Below are 25,279 nucleotides of genomic sequence, written 5' to 3'. Positions count from 1 at the left end.
TAGTTTATAATGTTGTTTTCATGGTTTACATGTGTTTGTGCAGCATTATTTGACGATTTCATACGGTGATAACAATACGTAGACAAAACTTGTATAAAGTACAAAAACTTCTTGTGTTAAAATGAAATATGAAATAACTATGTCTAAAACATGACAATCAGTGTTGAAAGATCGTCATAGGTGATGACGTCATTAGGAAGAAATGATACTTTTTTGTTTCAATAAAATTTATTATATGTTACATCACATTCGACATTTTTTTAATGTAAAAACATCGATAAGAATCGGATATATTTAAGATATTCGATTAAATAAGAAATTAAGAAATTCGCTATGAAAAGTATGTCTTTTATTAATATCTTATCAACATCTCTCCCTTCTTGTCTTCGCATGAGCTTACTTCAAATTTTGTTTTTTTTTTATATTTTAAATTGCATTTTTTTTCTTCGTCTCACAGGAGAGAAATTTGATGAGTAGTCGTATTACTAGCTGCGAGTGATAATTTTAAACTAACCATTGAAATTTTTTTAACGCAACATTCCACAGGAGTCTTTGGCGAAACTATAACAATTTCAGATTCGTGAGTTTTCGCCTTGTGCTCGAACTCTAACGTAGTGATTTCGCTGCTCCTCGTAGTCTTTTGTACTCTACTGCAAGAAAAAAATTCTTTTAGCATATGTAGTCGATTGTACTTCATTGTTCAAAGTCACCCTCGATAAAACTGAACTAAAAAAGTTTACGACTTGATGTATTATCACAAAACAAATATCATGATGTTGAAAAATACGTAACAAAATGTAACCTTGGTGGGCGTTGGACTTTCTCAGCCATTGAAAAGCTTCCAATTATGGATGAATAAGGCGACCCTCTTTTGATGGACTGGGATTGATGACATCATAATAACTTAATGACGTAGATCGACCGTTTGTTTTAATGATGAATGTTTGCGTGGATGTCGTTTTTTCTGGTTCACTTCTTGGGGGTAACAGTTTTTTTGAACGAATTTCATTGGAAAAAAATTTTCGATGGAGCGAATCCTTTTTCAATTCACCCATAAAAATTTCAAAAAAGATTATTTGTACTGATTTTATTTCTTGTCCTTTTCTTTTTTCCATTCTTTTAAATGCATTTATATCTTTTGGAAATAATGCTTTTAACGGCAAATGTTCACACGGGTTTAATCCTGTGTCCACAGTTGTTGTCACCACTGGTTGTATTTCATTTCTGAGAGGAAAGTTTTTTCTATAAGTTTCATTTTGACTTCCTTTCACAACAGATAATTTGTCCTCAATCTAGAACAATAAAGAGAATAAACAGGTTTTTAAAAGTGAACAAAAATATATAATCCATTCCAGATCTTAATCAGGAATGATCTGATGTTTGAAATAAAAATGATCCAAAACACACTAGCTTAGTTTAAGTTAACGCCTGAAACAACGTTGTATAAAACTCCCCTGTTTTACCTAAAAAGAAAGTTAAGGAACAGATCTAACCATCATAAACAGAAAAAGTCCTTGACATTCACCTCTTGACGAAGTTTTGCGTTTTCAATCTTTTTGGACTTCTCTTTGATTACCTGTTTATTATTTTTGAAGGTAATCTTCATATGAACTTTGGTTTGTTCCATCTGCACCTGCAGCGTCACAACTTTAACAAGCTTCACTGTAGATAGTGCTTTAGTGACAGCCATTTGTGACTGCCTTTCATCTGACAAAAGATCTTTGTTCGACGATATTAACTCATCTGCTGGTCATCAGGTTCTTTGTTTGCAATTTGTAAAATGCTCAAATTTTTTTTTGATTCAAGATCTATCATCTTCCTGTTTTGGTCAGAAGAGATCTATGAAAAAGAATAAAAATGTCTGGCTTCAGACTCGGCCTCAGAAGTGCAGCTATGTGGTTAGACGTACTCAAAAAATCACATTTCTATGTGTGATAACTAATATGAAATACTAAACTAGAATAAGTAAGGTTTTAAGAGCTATTACCCCACTTATTGGTATTTATATACACGCTATTAGCTTCTTCAATACACGTTATCACGTAATCCAATCTACGCTGTTACTTTCCTCCATCTACCTAATTACCTAAATCAAAGCTCTACTTAGTATTTACCTGTGTTTCGGAAAGTTGAAGCCCATTATACAACTCATTCATTTCTCCGTCCAAAACATCACAGTGCAATTTCGACTCTTGCTTATTTTCTTTTACTCTCATAAGCTTTTTCTCCGTTTCCCTGATCCCGTCAGAATTCTCACCAAAACGTTCCTCAAACCGCACAAGTTTCAAGGAAACAGCCTCAAGTCGTTTTCTTAACTCAATTATCTGTTCACAAGCTTCCTCGTATTTCAATTCCAAGTCTGTCATCTTCTCGTTTAGGAAAGAATTATTTTTATTTCTATCGTTAATTTGATCCAGGAATTCTTTGTGCTCTTTCAAGATATTCTCATAGTTATTTTGGATATTCAAAATTATTGCTTCCACTCCTAATAATCTGTTTTCTGATCTTCGGAGTTTTTTGTCCATGGCGTCTTTGTGTTTTTTAAGTAATTCGCTTGCCGACTCGTTTCTGGACAACTCGTTCGTTAAAGTCTTAATTTCTGATTGAAAAGCTTGAGCTGAAGATTCGAGTCGTTCAATGGCTTCATCTTTCATCATCACCTAAAAAGAAAAAAAATACTTTGAAATGGTGTTTCAATGACATTTGATGTTTAAATTTACTTTAGCAGTGACAATGAATAAGAAATGATCCTCATTGAATATCAGTGTTTTTCCATAAAAAATAATTTTCGTCCATAATCATTTATCTGAAATGACCGATCCAACTACCCAGGGAATCCATTTGATAATTATTCGGTTAATCCAACGGATGTAAGTATTCTGTTAACATAGCAGATATAGCCGTACCTCTTGAAAAAATACCTCATGATTCACTAAGTGATGAAAATAATTCTTTTGCAGCTCAAAAAAATCGTGTTTACTTTGTCTTAAAGCTTCTTTGGCATTATATAATTCTTTCCAAAGTGCTTCTTTTTGTTTTTCAGAATTCTCAAGTTGTGCTTCCAGTTCAGTCACTATAACATTCTTTTCTTGGTATTCTTTCTTTAGTATACATTGTTTAGTATACATTTGATCATAGTTTGCTTCAAATTCAAACGTTTTTTGTTTGGCAGCAATTTTTGATCCTATAACCATACATTCATCATTTTTAACGCTGAAAAGATGTTTCCAATTCACTTTGCTTTGTAGAGAGTAGTTGAACTTCATTCTCTAACATGGCTATGCGCCAATCTCTTGCTTCAAGTTTTATTTCACAGTTTGCAATTGCGCGTCTGGCTTCATTCAATTCTTTATTATTTTCAAGTCGGCTTTCATTCAGTCTAACAAAAAAAAACAAACAAACTAGAGCCTAAACTTTCTGCCCACTTAATCCAATGTTGAAGATTTTGAGAAAACCTTTTGAGCATTATTGCCTGGGTAAAATATGAAATATTATAAAATGCATGAATGTCTGCAAAAAGTTGAAACACACAAATCTTTGTTGGAATAGAAACAATTATTTTTTTGTAAAAATGGTCTCTACCTATCTATGGGTAAAAAAGGCGAGTACTTGACTTCTATAAATACAGAAAATTGAGTCCTTGTATATTCAAATGTAGTATCTTCATCAGAAGTGACCAGATGTTGAAATTTGAATCTTTATATACTCAAATATAGTGTCTTCATCAGGAGTGATCTGATGTTGAAACATGAGCTCATGTGTACTTCAGGAATAATCTAATTGTGAATTTAAGTACTTTACTCAGCAGCAGACAGCATTTACCTTCGCATTAAATGATGGAATTTTGTGTCAAAATTAAACTGTAGAATGGTATTTTCTTCCTCCAAAGCGACCACAAGAACCGTCTTCTTCTTCAAACACTTTGACAGCTGTTCGTTTTTTCTTCGAATTTTCTCAATAGTTCTGACATTGTTTTGTGTTTCGTCGTTTTTCATTGCATTCTTAAGATGGTCCTTTAGCGAACTTAGTTTTTTTGAATTTCCACTTTTTTCTTGTTGAAGTTCATCCATTGATCTAAGTAAACATAATCAAAGAAGTGTTTCAGTAATGTTCAACAATCAGAGCCTTATCTTTTCTACATCAGATATCTCCTGATATTGAGTTTACCTTTTGGAAAAACAACTTTATTCGATTTCTTCGTCGTGTTGTCTTTCAAAAATCTTTTCTCCTAACGTAAATCATACAGATATTATACTTCTGCACATAATAAAACTAACAGGATGATATTGCTAACGTTACTATAATTGAAGTAAACACGGATGAAACTTACAAGAATTGCAATCAACCTGGTCTCAAAGAAAAATCGATGACTATTCACTTCAATGACATTTCAAAATTTTCTCTTTACACGAAGAGACGCCACTACTTATTGAAATATTTATCACAATCAAACCTGCCAAATTTTTCTTCCAAAGCAATTAAACTAGTTTGTCTACGTTTGAAGAGCTGCAACGTCTATGAGTTAAAATTTTTTTACATATATATTTCTAAATACCTTTTCTTTCATTACTAGATCCGTTTCCAACACCTGTGATTGGGAATGAGAAGACATTGCATTCGAACTTTCATAGATTTCCTTTTCCATCTTCAGTCCACAAAGAAAGTTTTCAAAAATGCTAAAATTCTTCTTGTCTATGATAACATAATACGAAATGGGAAAATAATTTTTGCATTAAAAAAATTTTGATGCAACTTTTCTCACCTGTTCAGAAAACCAAGTAAACAAACATCTGCTTTTCTAAAAGGTTTTCAAACACCCAACGCTTTAGTCTCAAGGCAAGTTTTTGCGGGAGAGTTCAAGACGCTTGTGATGTCGATTAAGAACACAAAATTGTTGACATACTCCATAAACGGAGTGTGAAAAGGAACAGACCTGTTGAAAAAGAATTACAATAAAAATACAAGACTATTGACTGAGTAACCTGTTCATAAATTATCATCTCATAGTACATACATCGTATACTAGCGTTTGTCAATTAACAATGGAAAAATTACTTGATAAAAGTCCACAAACATAATATTCCTTATCGCTTCAATTTAAACACAGGACGAAACCTATAAAGTAAACCATATTTAAGTACAGATGGTAACTTTAATAGCTCTAAATAATTTTTCCAATAGATCCAATCCACCAAGAATTGTTCTTTTACAAATTTATCAGAAAAAAACGCAGGTCACACTAACTTTATATGCAGTTTTATAATTATATCACTTACCTTTTTCCAAAAGACATTTGAACTAAACTCACTTTATTTGCTGGATTACTTTATTTAACAATAATATTTTGATATTTGACAACTTTTATCATCAGCAACTTTGATGAAAATAATTGTGGCTAAAGTGAACTTTTTGAACATATTTATAATGATTGTGCATGCGAGAGAACTTTTAAACATATTTACAGCTATAAAGTGTTGACAAGAAAACTTTTTGTACATATTTTATACAACTAGTCTATTTTACTTACAAATTATACAGATATTAACAATGCACGTTAATGACAGAAATACTTCTAATTTTCAGGGTAATTTCTTGTTATTCCAAGAGCGTGTCTTAACCACACAACTTCCGTCTGTACAATACGACTTTTCAACTTAAGTTCACGCAATTCTTTGTTTTTACTTTTCAAAGTTTGTGAATATTTAGCAAAATAAACGGCATGCTCATTGCAAATATCATTCAATCTCTGATTTTCGTTTTGAAGTTTGAGTAATTCACTTTTAGAAGCAGACAGTTCTCGCAATAGTTGTTCAACTTTTTGGTATGGCTCGCCGAAACACTATTCAATAATTTGCTCTTAAAATTTTCAAAGTTATCACTGCAATGCGTACATTCCACATGAGAAGATGAACTATCGCTGGAAATTCCAATAACTCTATTTACAGTTTCATTGACCTTCAGCCCCGAGTTAGTATTTGATACTCTTGCTTTTTCTTGGTAACTACACACTTGAGAATCAGGAAAAACTACTTCAGACTGTAATTCTTTGTTATCCATCACACGAGATAATTGTAAGGGGCCTATATTCTTGACTGAAACGTTTAGAAAGTCCACTTCACCACAAAAACTGGAGAAGAGCAATGGAAAATTTCTAAGGAATGGCTATCTATAAATTGAACGTTTTCGTTGCATGATCTGTCATGATTTACTCCAGAATCAGAATGGAATTCGTCAAATTCTTCTTCCCCAACAACAAACTCATGATTTAAAGCACTGGATTTCATTTCCTTAACAGAATCATCAGATTTGACGTTATCAACCAAAGCATTGGGATATGAATCATCGGATTTCACGTTATCAACCAAAGCATTGGGATATGAATCATATGTTTTGACGTTATCAACCAAAGGATTGGGATATGAATCATTAGATTTGACGTTATCAACCAAACATTGGGATATGAATCATCAGATTTGACGTTATCAACCAAAGCATTGGGATATGAATCATCAGATTTGACGTTATCAACCAAAGATTGGGATATGAATCATCAGATTTGACGTTATCAACCAAAGCATTGGGATATGAATCATCAGATTTGACGTTATCAACCAAAGGATTGGGATATGAATCATCAGATTTGACGTTATCAACCAAAGGATTGGGATATGAATCATCAGATTTGACGTTATCAACCACAGCATTGGGATATGAATCATCAGATTTGACGTTATCAACCAAAGGATTGGGATATGAATCATCAGATTTGACGTTATCAACCACAACATTGGGATATGAATCATCAGATTTGACGTTATCAACCACAACATTGGGATATGAATCATCAGATTTGACGTTATCAACCAAAGGATTGGGATATGAATCATCAGATTTGACGTTATCAACCAAAGGATTGGGATATGAATCATCAGATTTGACGTTATCAACCACAGGATTGGGATATGAATCATCAGATTTGACGTTATCAACCACAACATTGGGATATGAATCATCAGATTTGACGTTATCAACCAAAGGATTGGGATATGAATCATCGGATTTGACGTTATCAAATACAACATTGGGATATAAATCATCAGATTTGACGTTATCAACCAAAGGATTGGGATATGAATCATCAGATTTGACGTTATCAACCACAGAATTGGGATATGAATCATCAGATTTCGCGTTATCAACCAAAGGATTGGGATATGAATCATCGGATTTGACGTTATCAACCACAACATTAGGATATGAATCATCAGATTTGACGTTATCAACCAAAGGATTGGGATATGAATCATCAGATTTGACGTTATCAACCACAGCATTGGGATATGAATCATCAGATTTGACGTTATCAACCAAAGGTTCGGGATATGAATCATCAGATTTGACGTTATCAACCACAGCATTGGGATATGAATCATCGGATTTGACGTTATCAACTATAGCATTGGGATATGAATCATCAGATTTGACGTTATAAACCAAAGGATTGCGATATGAATCATCAGATTTGACGTTATCAACCACAGCATTGGGATATGAATTATCAGATTTGGCGTTATCAACCAAAGGATTGGGATATGAATCATCAGATTTGGCGTTATCAACCAAAGGATTGGGATATGAATCATCAGATTTGACGTTATCAACCAAAGCATTGGGATATGAATCATCAGATTTGACGTTATCAACCAAAGGTTCGGGATATGAATCATCAGATTTGACGTTATCAACCAAAGCATTGGGATATGAATCATCAGATTTGACGTTATCAACCAAAGGATTGGGATATGAATCATCAGATTTGACGTTATCAACCAAAGGATTGGGATATGAATCATCAGATTTGACGTTATCAACCAAAGGATTGGGATATGAATCATCAGATTTGACGTTATCAACCAAAGGATTGGGATATGAATCATCAGATTTGACGTTATCAACCACAGCATTGGGATATGAATCATCAGATTTGACGTTATCAACCATAGCATTGGGATATGAATCATCAGATTTGACGTTATCAACCACAGCATTGGGATATGAATCATCAGATTTGACGTTATCAACCAAAGGATTGGGATATGAATCATCAGATTTGACGTTATCAACCACAGCATTGGGATATGAATCATCAGATTTGACGTTATCAACCACAGCATTGGGATATGAATCATCAGATTTGACGTTATCAACCAAAGCATTGGGATATGAATCATCAGATTTGACGTTATCAACCAAAGGATTGGGATATGAATCATCAGATTTGACGTTATCAACCAAAGGATTGGGATATGAATCATCAGATTTGACGTTATCAACCAAAGGATTGGGATATGAATCATCAGATTTGACGTTATCAACCAAAGGATTGGGATATGAATCATCAGATTTGACGTTATCAACCACAGCATTGGGATATGAATCATCAGATTTGACGTTATCAACCACAGCATTGGGATATGAATCATCAGATTTGACGTTATCAACCAAAGGATTGGGATATGAATCATCAGATTTGACGTTATCAACCAAAGGATTGGGATATGAATCATCAGATTTGACGTTATCAACCACAGCATTGGGATATGAATCATCAGATTTGACGTTATCAACTACAACATTGGGATATGAATCATCAGATTTGACGTTATCAACTACAAAATTGGGATATGAATCATCGGATTTGACGTTATCAACCACAACATTAGGATATGAATTATCAGATTTGACGTTATCAACCAAAGGATTGGCATATGAATCATCAGGTTTGACGTTATCAACCACAGCATTGGGATATGAATCATCAGATTTGACGTTATCAACCAAAGGATTCGGATATGAATCATCAGGTTTGACGTTATCAACCACAGCATTGGGATATGAATCATCAGATTTGACGTTATCAACCACAGAATTGGGATATGAATCATCAGATTTGACGTTATCAACCAAAGGATTGGGATATGAATCATCAGATTTGACGTTATCAACCACAACATTGGGATATGAATCATCAGATTTGACGTTATCAACCAAAGGATTGGGATATGAATCATCAGATTTGACGTTATCAACCACAGCATTGGGATATGAATCATCAGATTTGACGTTATCAACCAAAGGTTCGGGATATGAATCATCAGATTTGACGTTATCAACCACAGCATTGGGATATGAATCATCAGATTTGACGTTATCAACCACAGCATTGGGATATGAATCATCAGATTTGACGTTATCAACCAAAGGATTGGGATATGAATCATCAGATTTGACGTTATCAACCACAGCATTGGGATATGAATCATCAGATTTGACGTTATCAACCAAAGGATTGGGATATGAATCATCAGATTTGACGTTATCAACCAAAGGATTGGGATATGAATCATCAGATTTGACGTTATCAACCAAAGATTGGGATATGAATCATCAGATTTGACGTTATCAACCAAAGGATTGGGATATGAATCATCAGATTTGACGTTATCAACCAAAGGATTGGGATATGAATCATCAGATTTGACGTTATCAACCAAAGGATTGGGATATGAATCATCAGATTTGACGTTATCAACCAAAGGATTGGGATATGAATCATCAGATTTGACGTTATCAACCACAACATTGGGATATGAATCATCAGATTTGACGTTATCAACCACAACATTGGGATATGAATCATCAGATTTGACGTTATCAACCAAAGGATTGGGATATGAATCATCAGATTTGACGTTATCAACCACAGCATTGGGATATGAATCATCAGATTTGACGTTATCAACCAAAGGATTGGGATATGAATCATCAGATTTGACGTTATCAACCAAAGGATTGGGATATGAATCATCAGATTTGACGTTATCAACCACAACATTGGGATATGAATCATCAGATTTGACGTTATCAACCACAACATTGGGATATGAATCATTAGATTTGACGTTATCAAACCGAGGATTGGGATATGAATCATCAGATTTGACGTTATCAACTACAACATTAGGATATGAATCATCAGATTTGACGTTATCAACTACAACATTGGGATACGAATCATTAGATTTGACGTTATCAAACCGAGCATTGGGATATGAATCATCAGATTTGACGTTATCAACCAAAGGATCGGGATATGAATCATCAGATTTGACGTTATCAACCACAGCATTGGGATATGAATCATCAGATTTGACGTTATCAACCACAACATTGGGATATGAATCATCAGATTTGACGTTATCAACCACAGCATTGGGATATGAATCATCAGATTTGACGTTATCAACCACAACATTGGGATATGAATCATCAGATTTGACGTTATCAACCACAGCATTGGGATATGAATCATCAGATTTGACGTTATCAACCACAGCATTGGGATATGAATCATCAGATTTGACGTTATCAACCAAAGGATTGGGATATGAATCATCAGATTTGACGTTATCAACCACAGCATTGGGATATGAATCATCAGATTTGACGTTATCAACCAAAGGATCGGGATATGAATCATCAGATTTGACGTTATCAACCAAAGGATCGGGATATGAATCATCAGATTTGACGTTATCAACCACAACATTGGGATATGAATCATCAGATTTGACGTTATCAACAACAACATTGGGATATGAATCATCAGATTTGACGTTATCAACCACAGCATTGGGATATGAATCATCAGATTTGACGTTATCAACTACAACATTGGGATATGAATCATCAGATTTGACGTTATCAACCACAACATTGGGATATGAATCATCAGATTTGACGTTATCAACCACAACATTGGGATATGAATCATCAGATTTGACGTTATCAACTACAACATTGGGATATGAATCATCAGATTTGACGTTATCAACCACAGCATTGGGATATGAATCATCAGATTTGACGTTATCAACATTGGGATATGAATCATCAGATTTGACGTTATCAACTACAACATTGGGATATGAATCATCAGATTTGACGTTATCAACTACAACATTGGGATATGAATCATCAGATTTGACGTTATCAACTACAACATTGGGATATGAATCATCAGATTTGACGTTATCAACCACAGCATTGGGATATGAATCATCAAATTTGACGTTATCAACAACAATTTCAGGATGTGAACAATCAGATTTGACGTCTTTCGTGAAATAATTTCGATTAAGATCACAGGAATTGTCGTCATTTCTACAAGAATCTTCGTCATTATCATCAATATGATGAGTTTCATTACCATGTTGAGATGGATGGTAATTACCTTGGTCAATCATATCTTGTTTCAAAGTAAGATGGTCTTGACCAACAAGATCATGAAAATTATGGTTACGATCCTTCTGAAGGATAACCTTAGGTATTCCATTGGGAAACCCCTCTTCTATAGTTCTTTGATTATCCTTAACATCATATCGAGCACAATGATCAAATGAAATAGCACCACCATCATTCGTTCCTATAAAATTGACGCCACCAAACTGCTGATCAACAAGAGACCCATATAGATTTATCATATGTATTTCATCTTTATCTTTGTTGTCGATATCTTTATCGTTATCAACAGCATTTTTGATGCTTTGTTCGTTTCTAACAATCATGGCATCAACTTCGTCATTTTCGGTATCCTTTTTTTCTGAGTTAACACAACCCCCTGTTTCATTATTGATAATTTCCAATTCTTCATTTGTAGGATTAAGATCAGGTTGAGACACCAAGGACAATTGTTTAAACAATCTTGGACTTACTTGGACATTAGAAGTTAAAACTTGTTTATAGCCATGATTCCTTTCGCATTGTTTGTCCCATTCTTTTTCTTCTTCAGTACGATTATTGTCAGAAGTAATTGACTCCGTGAAACTATCACTTTCAATAATCTGATCATCCAGATAAATCTCCTCAAAGCTATCTTCACCTAACGTTTCAAGAGAATTAAATCCTTGACGACTAAGTCGATGTAAATGGTCAAGCTGTTCGTCGGCAAGTTCCAAACTATCTTTAAGTGAATGTTTTTTCCTTTGTAGACACGGATCAACTTCTAAAGGTTTCAAAAACCCGTCCATTTTTAGTTGGTTTTCTGGTTCTAAATCGTCGCCAACCAAATCATAACTTACTCTAACGACACGTTGCCATTTTGCTCGTCTACAGTGGTGGTAATAATCCTTCTGTCTATCATCAGTGTTATCATCACTGTTATCATCACAATATTCCTCGACGATATCTGGCGAACGCAATTTCTCTCTCACCTGTTTATATTCATTCACTTGTTCCATAAGCTCTTCTATAGTGCGCTTATTCTCCATTAAAACGTTTTGTAACAAAGCAAGAACGTCTGGCAAGGAAAGGGTGTTTTCACCATCAGAAAGACAAAGAATTCCCGTCAGGCATGACTTTATTTCGTCACGTTGCTCTTCCATTTGTTGATGAAGTTGTTGATTTTGCTTTTCCAGCTCATTATATTTTTCTCCCAATTCAGTAAGTTCATTTCTAGTTGAAAAGAGAGAACAATAAAGTGTCACATGAAATTTACGCACTAACCCAATTCACACGTTTTCATCGGAAGTGTTATATTGAGTTCTTAGATAATCCAATCTAGTGTCTTCATCAGGAGTGATCTGATGATGAAACTAGAGTCCTTATATACACCATTGATGGTATGTTAAAACATGCTTCTTCATAAGTTTCAATTTACATCTTCATAATAAGTTACGATGACTGAATATAGAAATCCGTACATACCTTACACTCTCCTCGGCAACCAAAAATGATCGACTCTGTCTTCGAAGTTGAGACGTCAAGTCTTTTTGAAATCTTTCCTTTAATAGACAGACATCAACTTCGCCTTGTTCTTTGGCCGATTCAACCTCTGACTCTAGAAACTTGTTTCTCTGTTGCAACTTATTTATCTCACTTTGAAGCTGAGTTATCGAGTCACGATTTTCAGACTACAAAAAATCGAGAATAAGAAAATGAATGTTTACATGCATTAAGACCAATTTTTGTTTAAGCCAATTTTGAAATTTTTGCATGGTAATTTCCTTTGCGATTTTGATTTGTTTTAAAAATACCACACTCCTAGAAACTATTGTTTTTAAATTTCTAAAAGTTCCTTCGCATTTCTTCTTTAAACTCTCTTTTACATTAAGAATTGGACGAGAAACATCAGTCAATGCTTGGTTTTCTTGTAAAAGCCTTTGGTGGCATAACGTAGTTTATATTATCTTAATACTAAAATACTAACTGCTAATTTTCATAATTTTCAATGTACTTGAATCAAATAACCAAAATTACGAGTATATAGAGTTAAATGGATAAACATAATAAGCAAAGTCAAAAATATGACTCTTCCATGTATTTTGACGCACAAAAAACAGTATTCAAAGACGCTCAAAAACAAAATTTTACTTGTAAAAAAAATTTCTGGTGGCAAAATTTTATTTTGATGAACTGTAAATGTAAGCATTTTGAGAGCAGTTGAAAGATTTCATCACAATATCATTATACACAAAGCAATACACACCTCAACTCGTTCTTGTTCTTCCAAAATACCTTGTAATACCTCAGTATCCCGTTTGTACTTCCGAATCCAATGTTGAATTTCATTATTCTTCTCCGTTAAAGTGAGCCGATATCTTTCCCGATGCTCTTCAAATAGCTTCACAACTGCCTGTTTGTTAATGGAGTCCAGTTGCAAAAGTCGTTCTCAAAAGAATCGACTTCATTCGAAAGTTTTGAAAAGTCTTCTTCAGAAATCTAAAAACGACAGAACTTTACATTAGTGTATATAGCTGCACAGTTTTCCTTTTGCAATAGAAAGGACCATTCTCTTATTGTCATTTTGAGCCCCTGCTTTAACTAGGAAATATGTTTATCCCAATAAATCTCCTAAACTTTACTTGCGCTCAGGTCATGCCTTACCTCGTGGTCAAGATGCTCGTTATTGGACGTTTTAGTTGAGACAAAACTAAAAATATCAGATGAAAACTGCTCCAAAGAAAGTATGTTGCCATCTTGACCAAAGACGTCTTCAGAATAGAAATTCTCCAGTTGTTCTCCCTCAGGTGAAGAAATAAGAGAGAAACCTTTAACTTCATCCATTGAAGACGATAAGAAAGTGTTTGTCAGAGTGTTCGTTTTTACTTTATCTGCAGACTTTAATTCAGATCCATTATCATCACAGCAATTGATATATCTATGTGGCAGAGACATTTATAAAAAAGAAACTCAAACTATAGCTAGCTGTTGTTTATACTGTAAAGACGCGTCCTCCATCAAATTTTGTTTTTTGACATCAACGGTGCATCCTTTTGTTAATAAAATCATAAATTACCTTCTATAATCTCTTTCCTTGAATTTAGCAACAAAAGTCTCAATTTGAACTCTGATATTATGACAGATAATTTGAGCTGAGGATTTATCCAAAGAATCTGATAAACCTTGAACGATCTGTATTACATCCACAAGCTGCTGTATGTAATCTTTCTCAGCAGTTTGAACGTCGGCGATGAAGGCCTTAAATGTTTCATTTTGTCGACACATTTCATCTTGTAGAATAACTATTTTCAATTCAAGATCTTTGATCGTTTTCTCTCGTTTGCCTATCTTGAAATACAAGAAAAGAAAAGTGTTAGTGAAACAATTATAAAAATTGCTCGCCGATTATAATTAAAATTTCGTTTATTGAACGAGCCAACCCAATTTAGGCAATGATGTTTTCGTTATTCTCCCATTTTAAAATTATTTGCCATGATTCACACCAAGAATATTTTGAAATGAGAATCAAAATCCACTGGTTATCATTTAACTGGCTCATGATATCGTGAAAATGCAAGACTGATGTAATGAAGATACGTAGCTACAGCTATGTAGTAGCATTTTCATCACAAGAAAAGAAAAGAGCATTATTTGCTACAAACTCTTGTACACAGCTGTTACTTATACAATCAAAAGAAAAAATAAGTGGGTAAACTTGCATCGTTTTGATACAATATACCTCTTCAACAAAAAGTTCGTCCTTTTCCTTAGCATCAGAGTCGACAGCCGCACGATAAGCTGAGAATTTTTCTAAAACATCGCGAACTTCGCACTCTTTCTTGTTCCAAATTGTTTGCATTTCAGCATTCAACAAAACGAGGTCTCTTACATCCTTTTCCTCTTCAAAAGTCGACATTGCAAAACAACGCCTCTTTTTTTATTCCAACTGTTAAGCAACTTGAAACAAAAGTTTTCGTAGCTACATACGCGACTATCTCACGCGTCGAGTAATAACCAAGTCCTTAAATATACACTTAGTATAACTAAATTAAATTTACGAAGCTCCTTGAAACAGCTGATAATTTTCACAAGAAACGTCGTAAATTTTCTTGCGTTCAATCAAAGCTAGTCGAAGCGATCGCTTAATTCTCCATTACTATGATTATACACGGTTCTTAATAGTTGTCGTTTTCAAATATAACGCCGTGATGATTTGCCTACACGATGCTCTCTAGGCAACCGATTGTAAATTCATATATTATTAAACAACTAAACTTTTCACTATTTCAAATAATCATTTCTTGAAATAGCTTTTCAAGAAATACTGCACTTTAACGAGGACGAAACACCGTATCATCTACTGTTTAGGATCATTTTTCTAAAGAAGCCTATGGAATATTTTTTTGCGTTAAAGATTTTTCAGATCATTTACCGGTCCTTTTGACGAAATAACGTATGATTTGTCATCGAGCAATTTCCACTACGTGAGACTTTACTCTTGTTTAAAAAAGACAAAAACCTTGATGCAACATGAAATAAGTTATCCATAAGTTGAACATTTGTTGAGGTACATAGTTACAATATGTTGCTGACTTTAAACAAATGCATCCACAGCGAATCATCTTAAAGCTTCGTGCTATAATTTGCAATAAACTTAATTGTTCACCGAAGCACCTGCCTTATAATGTAGACGTTTGTACATGTCAAGAATACGCATAATATATATGACTTATAACACATGCAAAATTGCATCTCATTAAAACTTTTACTTTTGAAAAACGTGAAACGAAATTGAGGCAAATACAACAATGACTTTGGCTTAAAAAAAGGTTCCTGCATCACCCCTAACATTATTTTTCATTCATCCTTTTCACTGAGGCAAATCGCCAAAGTGCAGCTTGATTGAATTTCCATCAATGTAATAAAAATTTATTTGACAAAGAGAAACATTCGTTAGAATGTTCAAGTTCCATTGATTGTATTTGAAATAATGATCCCAATGAAGGTTGTATAAATAAATATTCTCTTATCCAATGCTTATAGAAACTTAACTTTTCATGGTCCAAAACATTTTCACAAGTATTTTCAACAAGTAGGATAGAAGACATGGCCTTTTCACTATTTTTCCTAAAATAAATCAGAAAAAGGGTCAAGGTTTCAGTGAGATTTAGAGTTAGAAAAGAAGGAATGCCTACAGAAGGAAGCTGGCCAGAAGAATGACCCTGAACAAACTGAAGAAGGATGAAAAACAGAAGAAATACTGTATGATAGTATGTATTTGTCATTGACTACAAGTTTCCATAATTTTGTAAAAGCACTATGTTTCGAGACGTCGAAACATGTCTATTTTAAAAAACTTGTCGTGTTTATTAAATGCGACTACAAGTTTAACAAATATTCCAAAATATTCCAGCAAGCATATCCTTATGATTTGAAACTAGGTTCCTTCATCATGATGTCATACAACCATTTAAATGTAAGTATTGTACCACACCATTCAACTGTAAATAAATTTCATTATTACCAAAAGCTCAACGCGTCTACCATGTAAGATATGCATTTAGATAACTTCTTAATATCTTCAAAGCGGCCTCCATTATTTTGAAAATACTTGTCAAAATCATCCACCAAAATGTGTCTGCAAGGATTAGCTATCTCATCAGTCGTTTCTTTCGATAAAGGAATATTTGCAAAATACTTTATCAAATCGTCGTAATTTGTTAAATACATAATTTTTATCCGTTTCAACACAGCAGAGCTTGGCTGTTCTCGTCCGTTTACGAAGAAAGGTAGTTTAGTATAACTTTTCGATGCTATGAAGAGCACGTACTCGCCGTTTTCTGCAAAATGAAACGCCATTTCAAATAATAAACTAGTTTTTCCGGACATTTTTGGACCAGCAAGCAATGATGCAGAGATTATACCATTCTTATCACGTTTAGAAACATTCGACAATGAAGTCATCATAAAATCTCCTTTTAAATGAAGCATATCATTTAAAAGACAATGAGATTGCATTGCTTCCATCATCAGATAGCATAATTAGTAAATGAATAACACTGGAAGGTAAAAGAAACTCATCAAAATAATGAAAGTAGAAAATGAAGCCAAAAATGGCGGTCTTTCTGCAGTTATGACAACGACGCCACGCGTGTTGTGTGCGTGGATTGCACGAAAGCAGAAACATCATGAGTTATAATTACGTCGTTGTAAAAGTCATATAGTTGCGGTAAGTTAATAGTTCTTGGGAGGGCTTCATATGCTTCGTACGTACAATATAACAACAAGCTTCTGTTTATGGCGCATAGTTCAATAGGAAAATGTCAATTATGAATGAACAAAAGAATGTTTATAATCCAGAATTAATCGAGAATAAATCAACAGGATGAAACATATGATCAGAGATGATCAAGAATGATCTTTGTCAGGATGTGGAGATGGGGTGCTTCAAATTTGATAAGATTTCATTTAGTCAGCTTAGTTTAAATTACATTTTGGTGATTACTTTGTGGCTTTCGAAGTGTAATGTCATTTTTTATACATATGCCAATTTTCGTGATTGTTGTTGGCTATTTGTAGGAACAGATGGAGTAATACATCAAGATGGAAGATTTGCTGTGGCGATTGTCATCAATTTCTTTAGAAAATTTATTTTATGTTTTCTAGAGAGTGAACTCAAAATATTTGCGCACAGCAGAAAACCCAGGAGTAAAAATTTGAGCTGGATTCGCTTCTTGTTCGAAAAGCCTAATGAATATTGTTTTCGCTTAACTGCGTGGCACATTGTAATACAGCCTTTCCTGCACCCCTCCCCTCTCCTCCCCCCTAGTGATCTATAGCAGTAAATAAACATGGCTAATGGTGAATATTTCAACAACAAGATTGTAAACCGACTATAAAATAGAAGTGAACAATGAAAAAATTTTATTTGCAAGACATCAAATGTTTATGTCATTAACACGAAACACGATAATGTTCATATTTATGTAAGATCCCAAAGTTTAAACAATAAAAAAGAACTAAAAATACGTTGATCTATGTAAAGCATACAAAGGGGTATCCCAAAATTCGCAGTATTTTTGGCGTAATTCATATTTCACTTCCATCTTTTCTAAGCTTTCAAAATCCAAATACTCTTCTTTTTCTATGGTATGAGGTGGCCAATGAGGAAGTGAAAAGTTGGCGTGATCCGGTGTGGTATAAATTTTAAAATCCTTCGGTAGTTTAGATAGAGGCGAGTTTGGATCTCTGTAAAGAAACGCCAAAATTATAATGAAAAATAAAATATTGAGTGAAACATGAATTGTATAAACTTCAGTCTAATATTTTTCTCTGTAGCTCCTTGATCATAAAACAAAAGTATTGTACCACACGTAGCCAATCTGTAAATTTGGTCGTGCTATGTAAATTTCAAATCATTGTTATTATTCATTTCTCTATAAATCTGTTGTGTTTACAAAGAGTGAAGTGAACACCTAAATAGTTACATAGTACGACCAAACTTCCAGAGCTGGCTACGTCACTGTACTACACAATACTTAAGTACAAGTACAAGGTTATAAAAGTTTAGTTTCTTTAGTTTATACAAATGCATGCACTAGAGTATTCAATAGTTGTATAAACTTACCCAGTTTTTGCAAAATTAGTGAAGTATAAAATCATTCTAGCAGACAGTGTGTTATCTTCATCAGAATACGGAAGCTCTTTTTTGAAAGGAACACCAAATACGGACTAAATAAGGGTAAGAAATAAGTGTGAGCCGTATTTCACAAAAGAATGTAATGCAACGGTCAGTAATGGTAAGTTACAAGAGAGACCGGAGAATTTTGCATTTTCAAAACATTTTTCAACTTACAGCTAAATCAAGTCCGTGTGCTGCAAAGCCAAACGTTCCTGTGGGATAAGTACCTGGTACTGCTGTTGCGTATGCATACTGGAAAACATAAACAGGTTGTTCTGGAAAAATTCTTACTCGGAGAAGTGATTCTTCCTTTTCTGGACACGTGAATGCCCAGTCTGTTAGGAAATTGACCAAGGGTCGGTAGGCTTCAGTAAACGACGGCGTGCATTCGGATAAATAAAGTTTTTGGGCGACTTCGTAAAAACGGGGATGGTGACTTAATGTTTCACGAAGAGTTTCGTTAAATGTTGTACTGATCTCGGTGATATTTCTTGTGTTACTGAGGATGAAAGAAGTGGTAAAGAACATTTCATCTTTGAGCGTGCCAAAAATCATGGGACATGGCTTTCCTTTACCCTGTGTAAACAGGAATCGAGGATGATCTTTGAAAAAGTCACCGTCAACATCTGGTGTGAACATGAAATCCACTTTTCTATTTAGGTACTTTTCAAATGTCTCTAAAGTGACGTTTTCTTGCAAACATTTTTTTGTATTCGCACTGTTGTCGCAGCCGACAATTTGGAGAAATTCCATAGTTTTAATTTTGTTATCTTTCTAAAAAGAATCAACAATATTGTGCGTAAAAATATGCTAGTTTTAAATCACGTTGCACTTTTCTCTGAAAACTTTAATTTCAAACATGATTTTTCTAATTTAGTAAATAATACCGCAAAGCAACTTTTAATGCATTTAAATACAACATGATAGGAAATACAATAAATATTTGATGCATGCAGTGGTTGATATCACAGTTTTCCTACAAACCTCATTGTCCAATACATAAACATGTTACCACTTTCCAGTAGATTATAACACGATCAAAACATCCCCTAAAACCTAATCTTAGTTATTAACTAAACTGAATGTTGTTTTTTTTATTTTCTTTGTCACTTCCTTATTTAACGAATAGTATTGGCGGTTGTTGAGTCAATATTGTCAGATGGCTATTTAAGAAAATCGCTCTGCATTAGCTTCAATAAAGATTTAATCACCACGTGTAACTATGACAAACCTGCTTGCCTGGTTACTAGATGTCTCAATGAGAATCATAGATTTCTTCCCTTACCTCAGTTGATAATGACCAATACATAAGCATGTTACCACTTTCCAGTATTGCGCGATCAAAATAATCCCAGCTTTCTGGAGATAAGGTATGAGCAGAAACACATACTGATCCTGCACTTTCCCCAAACAATGTGATTGCGTCAGGATTACCACCAAATGCTGCGATGTTTTTCTTCACCCATTTCATGGCCAACCGTTGGTCAAACAGACCAAGATTACCTGTGGTTGAAAATGGTAGATTTTAGTTTTTTTGTAATACGGCACAATTATTCTTTTATTATTTATACGTGACATTAAACCAAGTATTTACAAAAGTTGTTGACTTTATTATTAACTTTGTCGAGGTTTAATATTTGTTTGTTAAAATATGTCAATGATATTCGATTACCTTTGATTCCCTTTTCCGGATCTGACAGAAAACCAAAAACACTCACTCTGTAGTTAAGAGTCACCAATATAACGTCTCCCATTGCAACAAAATTTGAACCAGAATAACGATATTCGTGCGAACTACCATATTTGAATGCACCACCATGAATGAAGACCTAGACAAATAAATATACTTCAAATTTAAATGTCTCTCAATAAAAACCGAGGAGACTTAGGGACAATTTGAGAACAGATCAATGCAAGTTCCAGATTGAAGGTCAAAGGTTTACACCGGCTCGAGAGTTCCACAAACGTCTCCGAGGTTTGCATAAGTCAATGCAAACACGACAAATATCTTTTATTTTATTCACTAATTAAATCATGTAAAAAATAAACTTAAAACAAACGTTTTACTTTATCCTTTAATGTGTATTATTGATTGACTTGCACATTCTCTTTGATTGATGGTTTGATTAATGTAATTGGTCCAGCTCACATTGATTTACACAAGCCATTGCAAACACAGATATGAACCAATCCGCGCAGGCGTTGTGTGTTGTTTCTATTTTTTAAATAAATTTGATATAAATATTTTTCAATTTTATTACATCATATCATACCATCACTGAGGCGTTTTTAGGCCTGGGATGTGGTGTCCAAACATTGAGTATTAAACAATCCTCGGTTTCGTCGAAGTAAGGGAAATTATCTTTCTGTAGACATGATATTGCTTTTTTTGGATTTAAGTTGTAAACTTTATCTGTAAAAATTAGAAAAAGCGATATGATGAATATAATTTTGATAACTTTGAACGCGATAAATTGTAACACATAAAAAACACGGAATAAATTCTTCAATCTTTACCATCCCAACGTTTCTTTATTTCTTTGGCTTTTTCAAATCGTACTGGTGGCTCAGCATATGGTATGTTAAGGAATTTCTGTATCCTTTTACCAGGGAAACTGGAGTTCTCTATAAAACCTTGAACTTTTCCAGCGTTTGTCTCAACAACTATAACGAAAATATATCGCATTATACCCCATTCAATATATGAAGAGTGATTAAATATTGGAACTTCAGTCATTATATTTATATATACTCCTTTAGCAGAATTGACCTGCATGATGTTAAAATTTATAAAATTTGTCTATCTAGAGTGTTGTTGTTTACAACGTTTATCACTCAAAATCAATTCAAGCAAAGAAATCATGGTGAATGTTTCTGAAAGTGCTCTAGTAAAAATTTTCGTATGGTAAATTCATGAAATATTAAGTTTACCAAGTGAATCATCAGGTTTGGCAGTCGAAATAGAAGATTTTCTTTTGCGGAAGAGACTGCTTATGAAGTAATCTTGCACGAAGTATCTTTCATTGTCTTTTTTCATTCTAAATGCTGTAGTAAATATAAGCGATAAATATTAAACAATTTGGATTTCACAATGTAGTCCCTCTTTGGTATACTGCATGAAATGTAAGTTTTGGATCTTATGTACTGCGGTCTAGTATTTTCATCTAGAGTTATCTGATTTTATAACACGAGTCCTTATATATCCCAATATATCCCAGTCTAGTGTCTACAGGGCTCCGATCTTCCTACTCTCTATATACCATGCATGTTATTACCATTTGTAGACTTTGAGTCAATTGTGCTGATATGAATGATGACCAGCAGAAGAATAAGCTTGCTGTACTATATAAGAAAATTAATTATCGTGTTAGCAGTTAGTTTAGAAAATAGTTTCAATAAAGAACATCAACTATATACTAATAAAGAAGTTAAACACGAAGCAATGTTCACATATGGCTAGCCATATCGTATCTAACAATATCAGTCACACCTCAAGCTTTTACAAGGAGCTATTTTACAATAATAAGTCTGGTTTGTCTTTTCATGTTATTCACAAGTACAATTGAAAAAGATGACACCAAGTTTATGTTTTGCAGCAATATTTATGCTATATGCATCAGAGCTTTTTAAGTTCATCTTATCTTTGAATTATTATTGTTTACATTACACTAAGCATTATATTGTCCATTTTAGCTATGTGGTTACAAGGGACGGTTTATACAAAATGGCTGGAAAAATTCGCTTCGTGCTATTGGCTTAAAGAATAGAAATGTCTTGTTTATCTATTATATATTATTCAATGTTTATTGGTAAGCAAAAGAAAACCAAGTCACGTCTAAAAGAAAAACATTTTGCTTTCCAAAGCACAAAATCAAATAAAACTAAAGTAAAAAAATAGACGAACGCAGAATAGTTAAAGGACATTTGTCATTGATAACAACATTTAAAAAAACATTTTTTAAACACAATAAAAATTGTCATGGTTGTGAGTAAAGATAGAAAAAAATCTTCAAAGCAAAATGCAAAGGAATAAAAAATGAAAGAAAAACATACCATCTTTCTAACTGTGGTTTCAATGTGACAAAAACTCTGAAGAAATATTTCGTTTTCACTGTCCAAGCCCGCAGAGTGGAATGATCACGACAACGTTAAGGTGAATCTTATGAAAGATGATGATACAATCATCCTGATCACTGATTGGTTCTTTACCATTAGCTATACTTTCGTTTCCTTGGTCTGTTTTAGTTGAATGATTACAAAAAATGGTAAATAAGTTGATGTTTCCAATGCCTGCACATTGAAGTATTTCGCTCTATGCATGATTATGGTGATGTAGAACCCTAAAATTGTAGAGAAATTAAAAGATTGTTAAATGTTTTCATCAGGCTCAATTGAATTCTGTAACAAAACGCTAAATCTAAAGTTAAACAATCTTTTTAACGGTAAAAACATACATTACTGAATAAACTCGACAACTTCACAGTCAATGCGTTCACACTACACATAAATAAGAAGATCAATTGTAACATAACAAATTCGAAGGAAACTTATAACATGACAAATTTGATGATCAGGATTACAACATGATGAATAAAGCAACAAATTAAACATGACAAATTAGGCTGCGTTTACACTATACCGGATTCGCTCATCACGACATCTTCATTTGATTTAAAGGGTTAACTGTTCGGAGTAAAAGCTTATTAAGCTAATAGAATTAGTCGATTTGATTGTGTTTCTGACGTTGAACAATGTCACTGCCTTTTAATACAAAGAATATTCAACCTGCTACTATAGCAATCCGATATAGTGTAAACGGGGCCTTAAAATTTAGAACATGATGAATAGAAGTGATGAGTCGGAACCTGATGAATTGGAAAGTGATGTATTAGAACTAATGTGAAAGAATCTGATTAATAAAACTCTGTAGTTAGTAAGATAAAATGTTGATTGTAATCTTGATTTGATCAATGACTAGTTCATTACCATCATAGCGATGCTTTTGTTTGCTTGGTCTGTTTAATTGAAGCAATGAATGATAACCATAAATTATCAACAAACTGATGTTTTCAATGCCTGCACATTGAAGTGCTTCAAAATCACGAGTTTTCAGCCTACAGTTTTATGTTGAATTTCGACAATAAAACAAGGATAAATAGTTGTTAATGTTCAATAATTGAATCAACATTACTTTTCTGAATAGACCTGACAACTCCAGAGTCAGTGCGTTCACACTATACATATTCAAGCAAAGATGAAGAACATGCTTTGAAAGAGACAAGTGAAGTCAAATCTTGTCTTGAAAATGCCAAATCTTGTTTTGGATGATTGACTTAAAAACGTGATTAGCTAGAAGATGAATTACAACATAATTGAATAAGAATGTGATGAATTAGAACATGATGAATGATACGTCCGTAACCTGATAAATTTGAACCTGATTAGTTATGGAAAGCTTCAAAATAAAAGCATTCGTAATTTAAAAATGTATTTGTCGTTTTTTGAGGACTGTACAAAGTCATAAAGGAGACAACTTCTCAGATTTCACTGTCTATGGAGCAACGCTTCAAGGGATATTTGTCGACAAAAGTTGCGATCATTTTGCAAATGCTCTCTTTTTCACATCAATCCTACTTAGTTTATAATTCTTTATAATCACGTATTGTTAAAATGTGGCTATACATTGCAGAAATTGTGTCAAGGATCAATTTTCATCCAATACTTACAATACAAATATATTTTAAATAGTTGACACCGTTAACTTTACCACCCAAACTGAAAAGTGTCACCAACGCTTTGCTTACACAGCCCCCATCATTGTACCGCCACAAACAAACAAAGAACAATTTTTTTTTAAGTGAGAACCTTATTCGAGGTAGCGTTTAAAAACACCAAAAGGTGGATACAAAATATGCCAAGGACAAGCACATATATTTTCGACTATTTACAATTTTCCAGTGAGTTGAGCATCACGATCGTCGTGGACTTATTCAACGAGAGGGTCAATAAAGGATAAATATTTGATGTGTGTGCAAAGCGGAAAAAGTTAGTACGCAATATGTCACGAATTATAGTTTTCCTGTTCGCAAAAATGCGAGGGAAGGTGCAAATTATTTCTGCAGACATCAAATATTTTAGCTTGCTGTGAACATAAATACCAAATATGTTGGATATTTCATTCACAAATGACAAATATTCATTATAATTCTATGTCACAGATAAATGACAAGTAAACGGAAGTAAATGTGGACATTTTTGAAAGAAAACATACAACATGGAAATACTGACGTGTACAGGATTCGTTTTGATGATTAAAAA

At 33.6% G+C, this 25,279-nt stretch overlaps 6 protein-coding genes across 10 annotated transcripts; all 6 read right to left on the bottom strand.

Annotated features, from left to right (window-relative positions):
- Window positions 1-209: 209 nt before the first annotated feature.
- Window positions 210-2,615, bottom strand: LOC124447940. 2 transcript variants are annotated; one of them, XR_006948893.1, is made up of 4 exons: window positions 2,115-2,615; window positions 1,577-1,839; window positions 803-1,292; window positions 210-650 (listed from the first exon to the last, which is right to left on the bottom strand). XR_006948893.1 is itself a non-coding variant. In XM_046998937.1 (4 exons), the coding sequence occupies exons 2-3, from the start codon at window positions 1,688-1,690 to the stop codon at window positions 846-848; spliced, it is 612 nt and encodes a 203-aa protein (XP_046854893.1). In that variant the 5' UTR covers window positions 1,691-1,839; window positions 2,115-2,615; the 3' UTR covers window positions 210-650; window positions 803-845. The 2 variants fall into 2 exon arrangements, 1 of the variants encoding a protein (XP_046854893.1); XM_046998937.1 differs by having other exon boundaries at window positions 1,526-1,839.
- Window positions 2,616-2,628: 13 nt separating this feature from the next.
- Window positions 2,629-5,182, bottom strand: LOC124447951. Its single transcript, XM_046998947.1, has 7 exons — window positions 5,056-5,182; window positions 4,763-4,933; window positions 4,556-4,692; window positions 4,169-4,228; window positions 3,823-4,076; window positions 2,907-3,379; window positions 2,629-2,660 (listed from the first exon to the last, which is right to left on the bottom strand). Exons 3-6 carry the CDS (start codon window positions 4,643-4,645, stop codon window positions 3,208-3,210), a joined length of 576 nt encoding a protein of 191 aa, XP_046854903.1. The 5' UTR covers window positions 4,646-4,692; window positions 4,763-4,933; window positions 5,056-5,182; the 3' UTR covers window positions 2,629-2,660; window positions 2,907-3,207.
- Window positions 5,183-8,638: 3,456 nt separating this feature from the next.
- LOC124447888 (protein PFC0760c-like) lies at window positions 8,639-13,684 on the bottom strand. The gene is made up of 3 exons (XM_046998884.1): window positions 13,547-13,684; window positions 12,766-12,971; window positions 8,639-12,513 (listed from the first exon to the last, which is right to left on the bottom strand). The coding sequence occupies exon 3, from the start codon at window positions 12,441-12,443 to the stop codon at window positions 8,670-8,672; it is 3,774 nt and encodes a 1,257-aa protein (XP_046854840.1). The 5' UTR covers window positions 12,444-12,513; window positions 12,766-12,971; window positions 13,547-13,684; the 3' UTR covers window positions 8,639-8,669.
- LOC124447907 lies at window positions 13,640-15,635 on the bottom strand. 2 transcript variants are annotated; one of them, XM_046998911.1, is made up of 5 exons: window positions 15,020-15,635; window positions 14,357-14,628; window positions 14,167-14,218; window positions 13,945-14,082; window positions 13,640-13,779 (listed from the first exon to the last, which is right to left on the bottom strand). In XM_046998911.1, the coding sequence occupies exons 1-5, from the start codon at window positions 15,194-15,196 to the stop codon at window positions 13,684-13,686; spliced, it is 735 nt and encodes a 244-aa protein (XP_046854867.1). In that variant the 5' UTR covers window positions 15,197-15,635; the 3' UTR covers window positions 13,640-13,683. The 2 variants fall into 2 exon arrangements, with proteins under 2 accessions (XP_046854867.1, XP_046854861.1); XM_046998905.1 differs by having other exon boundaries at window positions 13,945-14,218.
- A 181-nt stretch (window positions 15,636-15,816) lies between these two features.
- On the bottom strand, window positions 15,817-17,385 carry LOC124447923. 2 transcript variants are annotated; one of them, XM_046998923.1, is made up of 2 exons: window positions 16,805-17,385; window positions 15,817-16,407 (listed from the first exon to the last, which is right to left on the bottom strand). In XM_046998923.1, the coding sequence occupies exons 1-2, from the start codon at window positions 17,308-17,310 to the stop codon at window positions 16,194-16,196; spliced, it is 720 nt and encodes a 239-aa protein (XP_046854879.1). In that variant the 5' UTR covers window positions 17,311-17,385; the 3' UTR covers window positions 15,817-16,193. The 2 variants fall into 2 exon arrangements, with proteins under 2 accessions (XP_046854879.1, XP_046854884.1); XM_046998928.1 differs by having other exon boundaries at window positions 16,317-16,407; window positions 16,825-17,385.
- A 796-nt stretch (window positions 17,386-18,181) lies between these two features.
- LOC124433444 (cholinesterase-like) lies at window positions 18,182-23,145 on the bottom strand. 2 transcript variants are annotated; one of them, XM_046983213.1, is made up of 10 exons: window positions 23,015-23,145; window positions 22,237-22,303; window positions 21,893-22,006; window positions 21,479-21,625; window positions 21,235-21,374; window positions 20,634-20,790; window positions 20,247-20,464; window positions 19,136-19,735; window positions 18,908-19,011; window positions 18,182-18,528 (listed from the first exon to the last, which is right to left on the bottom strand). In XM_046983213.1, the coding sequence occupies exons 1-10, from the start codon at window positions 23,015-23,017 to the stop codon at window positions 18,300-18,302; spliced, it is 1,779 nt and encodes a 592-aa protein (XP_046839169.1). In that variant the 5' UTR covers window positions 23,018-23,145; the 3' UTR covers window positions 18,182-18,299. The 2 variants fall into 2 exon arrangements, with proteins under 2 accessions (XP_046839169.1, XP_046839170.1); XM_046983214.1 differs by lacking the exon at window positions 21,893-22,006 and having other exon boundaries at window positions 23,015-23,118.
- Window positions 23,146-25,279: the final 2,134 nt, after the last annotated feature.

Source organism: Xenia sp. Carnegie-2017, unplaced genomic scaffold, assembly GCF_021976095.1.
Source record: "Xenia sp. Carnegie-2017 unplaced genomic scaffold, XeniaSp_v1 HiC_scaffold_13, whole genome shotgun sequence".
NCBI lineage: Eukaryota > Metazoa > Cnidaria > Anthozoa > Malacalcyonacea > Xeniidae > Xenia > Xenia sp. Carnegie-2017.
Note: the sequence above shows the minus strand (reverse complement) of the source record. Positions and strands in the feature narration are given on the sequence as shown.